This window comes from Echiichthys vipera (assembly GCF_963691815.1).
Source record: "Echiichthys vipera genome assembly, chromosome: 3".
NCBI classification, from domain to species: Eukaryota; Metazoa; Chordata; class Actinopteri; order Perciformes; family Trachinidae; genus Echiichthys; species Echiichthys vipera.
In genome coordinates, this window is record NC_139828.1 from 35,416,715 (window position 1) to 35,433,330 (window position 16,616).

At 42.2% G+C, this 16,616-nt stretch overlaps 1 protein-coding gene across 3 annotated transcripts in view; it reads right to left on the reverse strand.

Annotated features, from left to right (window-relative positions):
• Positions 1–16,616, reverse strand: part of szt2 (SZT2 subunit of KICSTOR complex) — a 214,093-nt gene that overhangs the window by 50,561 nt on the left and 146,916 nt on the right. For 2 of the 3 annotated variants that reach the window (XM_083940597.1, XM_083940595.1), the window contains exons 52-59: positions 12,429–12,628; positions 9,776–9,942; positions 8,803–8,900; positions 8,511–8,643; positions 5,443–5,573; positions 3,505–3,552; positions 2,550–2,671; positions 1,513–1,698 (exon numbers count right to left, since the gene is read on the reverse strand). In XM_083940597.1, the coding sequence (XP_083796723.1) occupies positions 1,513–1,698; positions 2,550–2,671; positions 3,505–3,552; positions 5,443–5,573; positions 8,511–8,643; positions 8,803–8,900; positions 9,776–9,942; positions 12,429–12,628 (1,085 nt within the window). The remainder of the gene's footprint in view (positions 1–1,512; positions 1,699–2,549; positions 2,672–3,504; positions 3,553–5,442; positions 5,574–8,510; positions 8,644–8,802; positions 8,901–9,775; positions 9,943–12,428; positions 12,629–16,616) is intronic. The other variant, XM_083940596.1, reaches the window with a different exon arrangement.

Consider the following 16,616-nt stretch of genomic DNA (forward strand, 5'->3'; position numbering starts at 1 on the left):
TTGTCCCCCCCACCCCCACCCTCACTGCAGCCATCTCTCCTTCTTCCCTCTACACACCTTCCCTCCTGACACAACAACACCCCCTCCACTAGACTTTGGACTCAAATAACTCGGGCTGTGGCTGGACAACAAACTGGACTGGACAACACACACCAGCCTCTGTACAGGAAGACACAAAGCAGGTTGTACGTCCTGAGGAGGCTGTGGTCCTTCAATATCTGCAGCAAACTCTTCTACACTGTGGTGTGCTGTGTGTGTGTGTGGGCGGGGGGGGCAGCATATCCAAGAACACCTCCAGACTGGATAAACTGATCAGACGGGCCCGGCTCTGTTGTCGGCATGAGACTGGACTCGCTGGTGAAGGTGGCAGAGAGGAGGACACTGGACAAGCTGCTGGACATTTTGGACAATGCCAGCCCCTCATAACCCCCCACACACCGTCACCAGCACTGATCAAATATGAATCAAGATTCTGTTACTGGATTGTCTATTTGTCCCCTCAAATGTTTACAGAAACACATTTTAGTTAGTGTAAAGCTGTAATTTGAGAAAGTTTGTGACCCAAAGCCATTTTTTTTCCTGTTTCAAAACAGTGTATCTAATTGTGTCCAGAGGCATTTGGCTGTGCACCGCTGATGATGCCTCTACTGAAAGGTTCCAGACACATACACAAAATACACATTATTGAATGAGTCTGGTGATTGTAGGCTATGTCCCTGTAGTTCACTGACATGCTTTTGGCATCAGAACAGTCTGTGATTTACTGTGTCACAGCAATTGAAAGGAACTCACAACAAATATCTCAAACAGGAGCTCACTGTGCTTACAAACGTTGCATCATGGTGCAAGTAGAGCAACATAGATAAGTGTCAAAACATCATCACTAAAATACATAAATACCACAAGACACACATGTCAGACAGGCTAATATTGTACAGGTAGTGACATCATCACTTCTGTGGGAGTTACTGGGATTCCTCCCCAGGATACAACATCTGTTTGACATCTGCCCCAGGACCTGCTACCTTCTGAAAAGTGGGAATCCAGATGCTGTCCTGACAGGATGATTCCACCTGAACTAGCAGCTTCCAACCACCATGGAATGCAGGCATACTGAGGCAGTTTGAAACAGGCATTACAGCTGCATTTTAGAGACACATTTGATGTGTCAGTATGACTTTAAAAGCAGTCTAATGTGCTGTCTGTGAGGTATTGAACGCTGATGGAGGAAATCTTTATTTCATTTGAAAAATCCTGCTAAGGTCTGCCTGTCTCATTAAATCTTTCAGTTGACAGAGCATGAATAAATGGCTGCTTAGAACTGACGCTTCCTCCTAATACTGATGCATTCCAGCAACTGAAAAACCTACAATTCTTCAATTTAAACAGGAGCAATGTCCAGTACAAATATTAAAAAAAAACAAAAGTCCAATTTTTTATGAATCTTTCATCCCGTTCTCTTGTGGATTGGCAGGCAACGCTCCACATTAGGAACTGTGTCAGTGTCTTTACCTGCTTGGAGTCCATTTCATGGATGGGTGAATCAGAGAAGCAGTAGTGATGGAAGAGGCCCATCTTCTGGTTGAGCAGGCAGTGGACAACATGAGCCCTTGCGTTCTGCCACTTGATGAGGCGGAGCAGCTCACGATTCAGAGAGGCACCCAGGTCCACAGACCAGTTATAGCTGTACAGAGTCACCTAAAGTAATCACATGATAAGTCCAACACACCCATAAGTTGTCTGCACATGTAAACACTGGAGTAGTATAGGAACCACAACTTTTCACGACCGCACCTCTCTAGCTTTTAGCGCTTAGGAACTCAATGAGGGTCCAGAAAAGAAATCTTAATGCGTTTGCATAGGCATGAATAACCTGTTTCTGGGTCCCTTTTATTATTATTATTATTTATGGTTAGAAACAGAATTTAAATGGAGAAGAAATTGAGTTTTGGTTTTTCAGTAATCAAAGAGGCTTTTAACTGATCTCCTCAGGCTAGCTCCAGTGTACAGGATGTTATAAGAGCATTGTAAAGTAGCTCTTTTCACCAATAGTTCAGTACATAGTGTGTGTGTGTGTGTGTGTGTGTGTGTGTGTTGTGTGTTGTGTGTTGTGTGTTGTGTGTGTGTGTGTGTGTGTGTGAGAGAGAGAGTAGACAGCTGATCAGTGCAGAGAATAAATGATTAGTAAAGATGTGAAGTGGTAGTAAATGCAGAGTATAGTGTTTCATATTTCCTGGTTTGTTTCTGTAAACACAGCGCACAAATGGAAAGCAGTAACCGGGTTACTAGTATTTATCATGTATATGTGGAATATGAATAACCCAATTTCTCTGTGCTCATGTATTCCAAATATGGTCATAACCGGGATACGCCTCATAAAAGGGTTACTCATGTCCATGTAAACACACTCATAAGTCAGTGCCTGTTAAAACCTGGACAAATACTCCTGGATGTAAGTGAGTGTTTTGCTGTACAGCTGTAATTCAGTGATTTGCAGCTGAAATAATCAGGATTCAGATTTGTTAGAACTTATATCAACACCAAGTCACCTTTTTGTCCTGGATGTTGATGAAGAGGAACCTCTGGCGGGGACCCAGTCCTGCCCCAGCCTGGCTAGGACTGAACCAATCACTCTGCTCCAAAGCCTCGAAACGCTGGAAGCCCTTATGAGCTGGGCAGGAGAGAAACTCAGTTAGGTGGCAAAGCGAAGCAAGACACATCCTTTAATACACACTGGCAGGACATTCTTTTATGTGTTCTTTAACCAAAATTGGAGGGTTACTTTAGCACGACTTTGAAATCAACTTTTGACATCGAATTAATTTTCATTTGGGAACTGCTAAGTGGGTCTTATTAAACCCAGAATGGAACTTGGAAAAAACAGTAATGCTGTTCTGGAAATTCCAGTTTTTTGCAGGAGAGAAAAATGTGCTGAACTTGATCAGTGGCACCCTAGAAATCCAAAAGCACCGCCAGCAAATTTCAATTTGCTCAGCCGCTGCCTCTGGGTACGCACCGTTGGAGCTCAGTAACTATGTCAGAAAATCCCAACTCACCAGTCAAATTGTACTATCTGTTATCGATGGACGTAACTGTTGACAACAGTGATGCACTGTCAAAGTTGGCGATATATGTCCCCTTGTTCATTGCTCTGATTGGTCATAGTCAGTCTTACTGCTATCCAGTCGTGTGCAGTGGTATTTTGAACTGTATGCGTTAGTGCCGCCCCTTGAGTTGGGAACGTCTATTGATTGTTCCCAGACCCTACGTCTGGACTGATGTGGGTCTGGATTTCCAGGCAAGATCTGTTGGAGAGTGTTGCTTCTTGGCATTCCACAGTAACAGGTTATAGATATTATTCCAGTTCCACTATCTATATACAGTATGTTAGGAGCATATATATATATACACACACACACACACACACACTGTATATATAGCACCAATAAACAGCAATTTAAAACATCCCGTCAGCACCAATGTTAAGCTGAAAGGCAAACTTACGTGTGAACCTATTAAGCACTGGCGGGTATTCCTCATCTGAACTGTCTTCTGTAGGCAAACAGAAATGTGCAAACAGAGATGTACAAACAGAGATGTACAAACAGCAAGTCAGCATGGACAGGGAAACACACAGCTGACACAAACTGATGGAAGCAGACACTTGTAAAATAACACGCTTATGTTAGACAGCTACTTGCAAAGACACTGATAGACAGAGAGAGCAGCAGAAGGAGAACATGTTTGAAAGCTTTGACACAAAACATTTAGACTTCATGCTCTACACTACACATGAGGTTAAGGGTTCGTCCACACATCCCAAAACCATCTATTTTCCCCCATCTTTCTTAAAAGGTTTTCAGTCGGCGTTGTGTCAAGAATATCTTTGTCCACATGAAACCATTGCCAGGCCTATGTGTGGAGCTGTAACTCTGCCACAGAAATATACCAACAACGGCGAAGAAGAGACGGAGAGATGCCATACACAAACACTTGGTGACATTCTCACTAAATCTTGCGACTTTCCAAATCCTCTTGGTGAGTTTTTGTCAAAAGCAACTAGCGACACATCTAGCAACACATCTAGCGACTGTAATCACTGGCATATTACTGTTTATGGTGTTGAGACTTTTTTGGTGTTTGGAGACTGATGTGAAAGTGATTAATTCAGACCATCTGGAAAAAATTAGAAATACACTCACCGGTCACTTTATTAGGTACACCTGTCCAACTGCTCGTTAAGCCAATCACATAGCAGCAACTCAATGCATTTAGGCATGTAGACATGGTCAAGACGTTCTGCTGCAGTTACAAACCGAGCATCAGAATGGGATAGAAAGGTGATTTAAGTGACTTTGAACGTGGCATGGTTGCTGGTGCCAGACGGGCTGGTCTGAGTATTTTAGAAACTGCTGATCTACTGGGATTTTCACGCATGCCGGGTGCCACTCCTGTCAGCTAAGAACAGGAAACTGAGGCTACAATTCACACAGGCTCACCAAAATTGGACAATAGAAGATTGGAAAAACGTTGCCTGGTCTGATGAGTCTCGATTTCTGCTGTTACATTCGGATGGTAGGGTCAGAATTTGGCATCAACAACATGAAAGCATGGATCCATCCTGCCTCGTATCAACGGTTCAGGCTGGTGGTGGTGGTGTAATGGTGTGGGGGATATTTTCTTGGCACACTTTGGGCCCATTAATACCAAATTGAGCATCGTGTCAACGCCACAGCCTACCTGAGTATTGTTGCTGACCATGTCCTTCCCTTTATGACCACAGTGTACTCATCTTCTGATGGCTACTTCCAGCAGGATAATGCGCCATGTTATAAAGTGTGAATCATCTCAGACTGGTTTCTTGGACATGACAATGAGTTCACTGTACTCAAATGGCCTCCACAGTCACCAGATCTCAATCCAATAGAGCACCTTTGGGATGTGGTGGAACAGGAGATTCGCATCATGGATATGCAGCGGACCGAACTCTCTGAGGAATGTTACCAGTACCTTGTCGAATCTATGCCACGAAGGATTAAAGCAGTTCTGAAGCAAGGTGTACCTAATAAAGTGGCCAGTGATTGTATATGGGAATTGATTCCTATGCATGCTGCACAGAGTAATCAAACTCCACAGCTGCTGAGGCCCTATCAAATTACTGTATGAACGATAAAAAATCAAAGTATCTCAGAATAAATCAAGACTACCTCTACATGCAACTTACACACTGGAGAAAAAAAAGGTAAGCGGTTATATGTGTTTGTTTCAAACAAAACCTCAGTGTCTATAGATGATCATGTGACATTATCAATTCATTATCACTCATTGTGTAGCCTTGTGTATACTGTGCAGTCATGTAAGCAGTGCATAGGATAAGCACTGGGTAGAATTGGTAGCAGGTGACCACTGTGAACATTTAGAAACACTGTTTTTAGCAGTTACCTTGCTCTGTGCTACAGTGCCACTGATGGAAGTTTCGGCCAATCAGAATGAAGCTCCTTCTAGTGTCTGGAGGTTGGCTGAGGTTCTGGACAAAAGGGAATGGTACAAATATATCTCCAGATGGGGGGCAGCTAAAAGGTTTCAGAAAGAGAGAAAAAACATTACTGTGATATACTCTATATGACACATCTGTAACATAATAATATGGACAAGAGGATGTACATATAATGGGGGAAAGTAGGAAATAGAAAAAAATATCCTTTTGGCCGCACTGGACTGACTAGGATAAACTTGTACTGTATACGACAATTCACCATGACGTCACAATAATAATATTTGTTCTTCGATGTGGCAAAAGCCTAAGCTTTCTCCGATGGTACCAATAGTAAACAAACCCTTCTGTGTGATTTGACTAGGGCAAAGTGATCGAGAAAACAGAGGAAATGGCTTGATGTTCACCAAAGTAGAATTTAGTTACACACTTCTAAGAATCTACAAGTGAAATTTCATATTTGTACATGGACAATTCCAGGTCAGATTAGTTTTATTTTATTGTGAAGGACTGAAGTATGTTCCTGGATGTTTGGACAACATTGATGATGATGTGGACGACATGCAGCTCCCAGTGTTTACGGCAAGGGGATCGGGGTGTCCGACTCTGACTAAGGCAAAGAGTAGCACGCGGCTAATTCAGCGGTGTTAGCGTCCTTTTCACCACTCTGGTAAACACAAAGATAAATCAGGCCGTTAAAACGATATTTGCTTACAAAGATAAAAAGTTAGACTTTAGTTTAACTCCATTAAATTAACTCTAAACATTACACCATCATTTATATTTGGTTACAAAGATAAGAAGTTAGACTTTAGTAGCACTAGTACTTTTGATGTCCACTCGCTTTAACCTCCTAACCCACAGGTTCAGCTGGATAAATTTAGTATTTTCTTAAGGAAATCGATTAAAAACCCTGCTGTATATCAAGCAGCGTATCCCCAAATACAACACGTTTCCCCCGATTCTCGTTGCTAAGGACATTGTAAAAACATACAGAAGGAAACCTTAAAAAAAGCACTTAAAGTGAAATTCCGGCGTAAAATCATCACGGGGTCTTTTTCAGGAAATACACTCATCACATAAGCCATCTAGAATTTTTTTTCGTGTAACAACTATTATAGGTTGAGAATCTTCATTAAAAGCTTTATTTAAAACTTAATAAAATAATACACCTACGGGGCGTTTTGAGGGGTACAGATGAAAGTATTGCTTTACCATAAAAAAATATATTTAGCCTGAATTAATATTTTCAAATTATTAAAGCCAATGACTTTGTCCCGTTATATTTCCATTGTAGCAGCCAATAGTGTTGGGAGTTGCTGGTTGCCAGGGTTGTCTGCAGCTACTGTAGGCTGGCACTGGGTGAAATGGACTTTGCCAATCATACAGCTGCTTCGGAGCCTCAGTGAAGGGGCGTTATTTGTCCCAGCAACTGAGTGACCGGAGACGGGCAAAGACCAGAGTCGGCATATAGGCCAAGTATTCACTCCATGGACTGAGAGAAAGGAGTTCAACGGCATTAAAACGCACGCCCAAATGGCTACGTTTCTCCTTGATCGCTAACTTTCACTTTACTAACACTTTCATCTTTACTTAGCTGGAACGGCTAACGGCTAACGGCTAACGCTAACTGTCAATACTTGTTTTTATGGTGCGATTTGCCGGAGGGGATGGGCTCAAACAGACTTCGGTCTCCTGTAGGTTACTGGGCCGGGCCTGATGAACCTGGCATTCTGAGTGGTGGAATCATGTTTTGTTGTTGTGATCTTGAGACACTAGATGGCAGTGTTCCACTCATTCTCCATATTCAAACTTTAACGGAGATCTACTGGAGACTCGCTAACAGACCGACATGACTAACACTGATTAGCTCGGGGCAGTACGGTTAAGGCATTAAAACATCTTTTTTAACCACTAATACTGCTCAAAATAACACCAAACCTCTGCAGTAGCACGATAAGAGGACTTTACTATGAGAGGAGCTGGTACCGGGGCCAGTTGGTAAGTCTTTCAAAACACTCTTTTAATAAACTCTGGGTTCACTAACTACGTTGTTGGTGCTTCGTTTTATGTGTAGGGACTCTTCATGCTACTGAAGAGGTAGGAGCAGTATTAGTGGTTGAAAAAGACATTTTTATGCATTTAACATGCTGCCCTGAGCTAATCAGTGTTAGCCACGTGCATGCAAAACAGATGCTTATTGCACTTTATTCAATTATACAGTGGCAAAATACAAAATAATTTTAACTCCAATAATTACATTGAAGCATTCATAGTATTTTTTTACAAAGCACTATGGTCTTTTAAATGAACTACACAGTACCCAAAGCAGATGTATTTTTAAAGATTACTTTAGTCTGCATTGATTAGTCCAAATGAAGAGTGACAGGGAAGGAGGCCCTGCAGTCGCATGCCCTTTTATGGGGCTGGCGGGGTGTTTACCTGCTGATTAAGATCAAGTAGCACAGGCTTTCAGCTAACCAGGAAATGAGATTCATCATTATAAGAAGTACAAACAATTCAGCAGTTTAAGAACACGTCATGAATCTGACGTAAACTTTTCTAAACAGCAAATTTAAGAAAAAAACGTAGGAAGATATCGGTGAATGAGGCCCAATATCATCTTAAGGCACTTTATGCAACTGGGCACTTTGGAAACAAAAACAAACTTTTCTGAATAAAGAAATAAACAAAACCAAAATGAAATTTGAAAAATTTAGTTCTGAGTTTAAGCCCTGTAGGTAGTTGAATGGTTTGTACTAAGTGGAACTTCTTGAAGAGTAAAAGCTGACAGCATGTTTACTGTCAGTTGGTTATTAAGAGGTTACAACAACTGAAATTTTAGTCAGTTTAGTCCAAGCCAAAAAAGCAGCTGTCATTTGACGAGGAAACACTGAAGGCAGTTGGACTTCCAGTTTTATGTAACAGTGAAGATTCAGCGAGCACGGTAGGACACAAGCAAAACCCTGTTCAAGGCATTCTACCACTCACTTCATACCCAGCAAAAACAACTCACCATGTATTTTCAAAGGCCTTCACTATTGTGTCACTGGCCAGAGAACTGACCAAACTGACAGTCTCTGCCAAGATGGAAGGTAGCAGGAAGTGTGAAGCCATTTCAGCCGTGCACTGTTGAATGGAGGGGCAGCCTGTTTTCCAGAAGCCAGGTTAGCAGGAAAATCGAGATACAGATAGTGAGAGATACGTCAGCATACAGGATATAAAACCTCTTATCGTCAGAACATGCAGTCTTTCTAACATTAGTTTTCCCAATCTAGCAGAAAATATGAGACTTAAATAACACCTACCAAGTTTAGCCATGAAAGTGATCCATTGTTGGCAGGTAACCTGGTAGACGGGGTGGAGGGTTCCAGCATCTCCCTCTTCCAACTGAGACACCTGCCTCCTACACAGCCACAAACACCTGGACTGCATTAGAGCATTTCTAAAGGGGCCGTAGCACTAAAAGACCTGAACTGAGCTGTCAATATCAGTGATCTTCCTGGTCAAGTGCTGACATCTTTGGCTTTCACCCTGGACTGGGCTGGACGAGTAGTGGTGCTTTGCTTTGCATTGCATACAGTAACATTGTGCTGTGATTGTGGACATTTGAAAGTGTTCTCATATTAGTTTTATTTATCTTTGGGTATCAATTTAGTCCAACTGAGATTATATTGCATGTTGTTTCTGCTCGAGCATAAAGATGTGCCTGGTAAATGCCACTTCTACCTTTTGAAAAAAGGAAGATTTTTATGTCGTACAGTGTCCCCTGTGTGTGCAGACAGTATTCTGTGAAACAGCACAAAAAGAGCCTCAAACTTAAAAGCACACCCCAAACCCCACCTGGCCAGATGCTAAAAAGATGTACAGTAAAACAACTTTATCTTTGTATAACTTAACCTAAATATGCACACCACAGTACAGCACAGGTGGCTAAAAGTTAAACCCACATGAAACGTGGCTATTTGGCTACTCAATGCTCCACTTTGTTCACCAGCTAGTCTAGACATTTATCTGTCTGTCATTTGGTTGCTGGCTAGGTAGTGTACAGTGGGCTGATAGGGCTTCGTCACTGCAAATCAAGCATGTACACTACCCCACCCACTCAGAGACTTCTTTCCCCTTTTACCTGCAATAAGATGTGACTTTTTGTGGTCAAATATTTGCATTTCTAAGAAATCACTGGAGGGATGTTATCAGAATCAGAAATACTTAAAAAAAAATATATATATATATATATATATATAAAATATATAAAATATAGTTTCTGTTATAGCCTACCTCTGGGCCTGCTCCAGCTCCACAGCCATAGCTTTCTCCTGGCTCCACTGCTGCTTTACGTTCTCTGTCTTGTGTCTTCGTCGTGCTACTCGGCCCTCCTCTCCTTTTTCCTGCACAATGTCATCAGTTGTCTTTGGGCTCCCAAGCTCTGATGAATCTGGTTTACTCTGCAAGGATGGAAAGGAGCACATTTAAGTGACAAATATCCAATATCAGCTCTGTGTGAAGTAGGAACAACCAACTAGTCCAATCCAGTGGTGCACTAGTTCATATCAAGTCTAAACCTAACCGGGCCACAGATCCAGACCTGCCTGAAAAGTGGTTCATGTGTACTCAATCTAAAACTCACGAGAGTGAATCCCAGTGAATTCCTTACATACAGTTGATTGTGGTAGGAGCAAGGACTGCGCAGGATTTGTAGATTAACTCAAAAAATAGCCAAACCTAATGGCCGGATCACCTTTATCAAATTCAAGACCATGAGTGATTATTGACTCGCTGGGAGGTCCCTCTACCATCCCGAATCCAGAGCTGCTGATTGTCATGACCGATTCATGAAGAAGATCCCCGGCCCAGGCTTAGTGTTAAAACCAGGCCAAGGAACAGTTCCACTCCCTCTTTTTCAAAGCCCTGGATAATTGTCCAGGAGAGGTTGGAGCCCCTAAGCCTGCAGCTTCTGGTCTAAAACCAAACCTTATCCCTAATCCCAAACTGTCTTCTTTTATGATAAGAAACCTGACTCCATCCTTATCCTAACCCTAACCATTTATCTCTGCTACGCCTAACTAGAACATGACCTAAGCCCTAACCAAACCACTGATTGGGGCAGTACAGAAAACACCATCTGGAAAAAGGGCCTTTTTAACGCGATATCTCTTTGTAACAAATTGTTCTAAAGTAATTATTATCCCCTGGCAGACTAGGCCTATAGCAGCATCATTAAGCAGAACAAAATCAGCTTAGGCCCTGTACATACAGGCTTTAAGAGAAATCGAATGCCAATAACAACATAGCTAAGAGCTCGTAAGCCCTAGCTGTGAGCTTTATCAAAGAGGAAAGTTTTAAGTTTACTCCTAAATATGTGGACGGTGTCTGCCTCCAGAACAACACTTGGGAGTTTGTTCCACAGGAAGGGAGCTTGGTAGCTGAAGGCTCTGCCTCCCATGCTACTTTTGGAGACTCTAGGAACCGCAAGTAGCCCTGCACCAGCCTTCAACCATGACACATTCAAAGTCACTTAAAGATGAGCTCCATATGATTTGAGATATCTTGTTTCTAGCAGCCTCTGTGGCGGTAAAATGTAACTGCAGACGGGCCTGTTCTTTGAGAGCCTTTATCTTGTCATGTTCACAGTCACTGTGTGTTGACAATTGTATTTATTTTTTTGTTGCTCTTTTGTAAACTTTATTGAAACACATTCACCTCTCTACTTCCAGTCAATCCCCTATATGTTCCCCTCCTAAATCCATACACACACGTTTCTGTTAGACTTCTGCCCTTTCCGATTTCCGATTACAAGTGAACGCAGCATAGCTGTTGTTGATGATCTGAGTCGACAGACCAACCGCTGTCAGCGGAGTCACTAACATGGAGGCTTATTTACATCTAGAGAGGGAATGTCTCCACACACACAGAGATATTGGAATACTCTGCAAAAAGGCAACAAGTGCTTTCATTAGTGGGTCACATGATCAATCACCATTGTTTTAACTCACTCTGTGATTGATATGAATTTAAAATACAATTAAATAAATCACTTTTCATCCACATTCTGATGCTGGTTTGATTTTCAGCAGTTTGTCTTGACTACGTCTAAATGCGTTAAGTTGCTGCCATGTGATTAACAAGCAGTTGACCAGGTGTAACTTAAAAAGTCTGTGAGTACAGTATATGAGTACTTATAAGATGGCCTGAAGGTCAAATATGAATATGGAACAGGAGTCTAGAGGTTGCCACGATAACAATGATAGATTTTCAAGTTTTTAATTTAAATCAATTAATCAAGTGAATTTATGTATGGGCTTTGGAGACCATGTAATCATTTGGTGGCACACTGTTTCTACATCTTTAAGTTAAAGAGAGACTATTTTAAATTACAGCAATCGCAAAGCATAAACTGTAAATATTAAAGCAGGCAAACAATACATTTTACATCAGTTAACACAAAAACTTATAAAGGCAATTAAAAACCCTTCTAAATACAATTCCATTTTAAAATAATAACTATTTAATAACTGGCAAATGTTTCTTGTGTTGCTTGCAAATATTATTGGCAAAATGTATTCATCTTGTTTTTTTCTCTTAGATTTTTTTGTTGCAAAAAAACTTTTTTAATTCTATTTTGAAAGATATGAGTGTAACTATTTAAAACAATGCCTGAGCTCTTAAATCAAAGTTAAAAAATCTGAAAAAAGGGCATCTTGATTCAGTTTAGATCTGAGCTTAGAATTGTTTGGTCTGTTGGCATTAAACGAATAATGCCACACAGTGAGTAGGTATGTGCTTCCAGTTTGTATCTCAGTCAGCAAATTCACAGAAACCAGTGCAAATATAACTGAACTTAGTTATATAACCCATTTGCGATAATATGTCCATGAGTATTTTAACACATTTGAATGTAAGCAGTGATGAGGCTACACAGCGCAGTACTGACCAGTATGTCCCAGAAGCTTCGTCGGGTGCTCCTGCTGGTGGGTGTGGTGGACTCGGGTGTGCTGGTCCCTGTCACGGCTGTGCTCCCTACAGCCTGAGTTAAGGTGATGGGAGAAGGGCTGGTTTTAAAGACTCGCGAGCCACTGCGCTGCCTGGGGCTGTCTCTCACTTCCTTCACCTCAGGCAAAGGAATCATCAGACCTGAAGATACATGTTACACAGAGTAACAGACATTTATAGGACTTTGAGTAACACGCATCTATCTGAGTCATTTGAGTCAGTTTCAACTCAAGTACCGTAACTAACTTTCAGGCCTCAGGTCAGGTTTGGGACATTTTCTTGGGTAAAGCTTTGAGTTTCTCTTACTTTCCTTGACTGCCAAACATCTACTTACCTGTGTGTCAAGAGTTGCATGTATACATGAGGCTCAGTGTGAAGACACTATGGCTACATTCACACTGCACAATTCCGATTTATTGCTCAAATCAGATTTTTTTTGTTTAGTTGTTCACATTACATCTTTAAATGTGGCCTGTGTCTACGGATTGCTGTGTGAACAGCTCACACTCCTGAAGTGACCCACATGCACAGTTGATCACACGCCACAACGGTGTTTACGGAAGTGAACATGGCATCGGCAACCAGGATTGTAGGACTTACGATAAGACCCTTCAAGTCTAGCTTGCACCAATGTGTCACCCCAAATACTAATGAGGTCTAAACCTTCACTCTCCCTCCACTGGCCGCCTGTTTCACTGCTGTTCTCCATGTTTGTTTTGATTCTGGTCCTGGCTCCCTCCTGTGGCACATTTTTTTTTTCAATCAACTTTATTGTCATGCATTTACAAAACCGAGCAGCGCCGGTCAGAACGACATCAAAGATGCATTAAATGCAACCTGACTGTTCAGATTGCGGTCGAATTAAAAAAAAATCTAATTCGTATCTGATTCTGTACCACATTTAAAAGTGGCCTAATTCTGATTCCAAAATGTCAGATTCAATGGGACTAGTCCTGTTCACACTGTCAAAAGCAAATCAGATATGGGTCACATATGAGCGGAAAAATCAGATTCAGGTCACTTGGAACTGCAGTGGGAACGGAGCCAAAGAGAGTGAAGGTGTACACACTGGGCCTCATTTATCAATCTTGCGTGAAAACGGGCGCAGATCTGAGCGCAGAATTGGTCGTATGGCAGGACCCACGTGTGATTTATGAAACATTAGTATCTGACCAATCTCAGCATACGAATGAGCGGGCCTTGATAAATGCGGCGGCTGAATTCGATCGTCTTTAACATGTTCAGCCCCTAAATATTCCTGGTTCGGAGGCCTCGCCCACTGAGGTCAAACACGGAGAGAAGGAACGCAGGTTAGAAAAGAAACTTTTCCGGCACACAGATCGGCATACTGACATCCGAGATGGAGCAAAATAAAGATGTGCTTTTTGGCAGTCTTAAGAGTGGAATAAAAGGGTCCCATAAAAATGCTGTATGGAAAAGAATAACGGAGGCAGTCAACCCGAAGCAGTGCACTGTTGGACAGGTGTTGTGCCGTATTCAGCACCCCTGCCATGAAATGCACCCCCTCGCATTATAGGTGATATTCTGGATCAGAAGGCTGTTGTTTCCACCTAAAGGAGTAGTTTATATACAGGTAACCCAATTAAAAGCACACACCTTTGAACATATGATTTGCAAGAAAAGCTGGCATTATATTTAGGAAACGCTGAGTCAAATACATTCAACTTGCTCAAAAGATCCATTTCATTCATTTTGTAATTATGGCTGCAGTATATTTCCACAGAACATACAAAAAGGTGTTGTTTTGTGTTCGCTATTATCCAAGTTTGTGTTTTTAAACTCTTTAAAATAGTTTAAAGACCGTAAGTAACCAATGTTCTGACCGTTGTGGGTTAGCTGTATAAAAACTACTCCTTTAGGTGGAAAACAACAGCCTTCTGATCCAGAATATCAACTATAATGCGGTTTGCCAGCGGGGTTATTAGGTATTCCGTAAGAGAATACCTTTATCACCTAGAACCATACCAAGATGTTAATCATCTGATACCTTGTTTGATTTAATGCAATTTATCGAGGGTAGCCATCAACCGAGGAGATGACTTTGGCTCTGCAGTGCATCTTGCTGCAGCCGCGCGCCAACACATTCATTAATTAATTCAATGTCGGGGTCGCGGGGGGCTAGAGCCGAGCTGTTTTGAAATATAAAAGAATCGAACTTTTTAAGCGGCATCGCCTGAAGGTGTGCCGCGACAACCAATCAGTGTTGAGATTGTGGTAAGCGTCATCGAAGTTCTCCATGAAGCATCCAGGGGCTCACCGGGCTCACCAAAGCCGCCATTGTTGCAGTCCTTGGGGGAAACCAGACTGCTTCTATGGATATAATATAATGGATATACAGTGCATCCGGAAAGTATTAACAGCGTTTCACTTTTTCTACATTTTATTACGTTACTGCTTGGCACACCTCTCTTTAGGCAGTTTTGCCCATTCTTCTTTGCAGTACCTCTCAAGCTCTATCAGGTTGGATGGGTGACGTCCGTGCACTGCCATTTTCAGATCTCTCCAGAGATGTTCAATCGGATTCAAGTCTGGGCTCTGGCTGGGCCACTCCAGGACATTCACAGAGTGGTCCTGAAGCCACTCCTTTGAGATCTTGGCTGTGTGCTTGGGGTCGTTGTCCTGCTGAAAAATGAACCGTCTCCCTAGTCTGAGGTCAAGAGCACTCTGGAGCAGGTTTTCATCCAGGATATCTCTGTACATTGCTGCATTCATCTTTCCCTCTATCCTTACTAGTCTGCCAGTTCCTGCTGCTGAAAAACATCCCCATAGCATGATGCTGCCACCACCATGCTTGACTGTAGGGGAGGTATTGGCCTCGTGATGAGCAGTGCCTTGTTTCCTCCAAACATGACGCCTGGAATTCACACCAAAGAGTTCAATCTTTGTCTCATCAGTCCAGATAATTTTGTTTCTCATGGTCTGAGAGTCCTTCAGGTGCCTTTTGGCAAATTCCAGACGGGCTGCCTTGTGCCTTTTACTAAGGAGTGGCTTTCGTCTAGCCACTCTGCCATACAGGCCTGATTGGTGGATTGCTGCAGAGATGGTTGTCCTTCTGCAAGGTTCTCCTCTCTCCACGGAGGAACCCTGGAGCTCTGACAGAGTGACCATCGGGTTCTTGGTCACTTCCCTGACCAACGCCCTTCTCCCCCGATTGCTCAATTAAGACGGCCGGCCAGCTCTAGGAAGAGTCCTGGTGGTTCCAAACTTCTTCCATTTACGAATGATGAAGGCCACTGTGCTCATTGGTACATTCAAAGCAGCAGATACTTTTTTTATGTATCCTTCCCCGGATTTGTACCTCAAGACAATTTTGTCTCTGAGGTCTACAGACAATTCCTTTGACTTCATGCATGGTGTTTGCGATCTGACATGCAGTCAACTGTGGGACCTTATATAGACAGGTGTGTGCCTTTCCAAATCATGTCCAATCAACTGGATTTACCACAGGTGGACCCCATTTAAGCTGTAGAAACATCTCAAGGATGATCAGTGGAAACAGGATGCACCTGAGCTCAATTTTGAGCTTCATGGTTAAGGCTGTGAATACTTACGTAAATGTGATTTCTTTGTTTTTTAATTTTAATACATTTTCAAAACTCTCAAGAAAACTTTTTTCACGTGGTCATAATGGGGCATTATGTGTAGAATTTTGAGGACAGAGATTAATTTAATACAATTTGGAATAAGGCTGTAACGTAATAAAATGTGGAAAAAGTGAAAAGCTGTGAATACTTTCCATGCACTGTAACTATGAACTGTGAATCGCAGCGACGTGCATTTAGGCATCTAGTCTGCCGGAAATCCAAAAGAAGAAGAAGAAAGCCGTTGGTGAAGAGTGAAGCGTATCCCGGTCTGATCTACTGAAGACCAGGCAGCACCTGTACGGCTACGGAGGTTAAATCATTGAAGGCCTGATCTCACTACAACACAACAGCTCTTTTAAGAACCACACACTTCATCTGAGAGTTAATTTTTGTTCTTTTAAAAGCATTCAGAACCCTGGTTAGCACTAGCATCACTTTCCATTTAGCACAACAGCAGAGTAGGCTTAGCCAGGGGTTTGCTTTAGTTAGCGAGCCGCCTTGGCTGCTACCTGCGATGAAGCGAT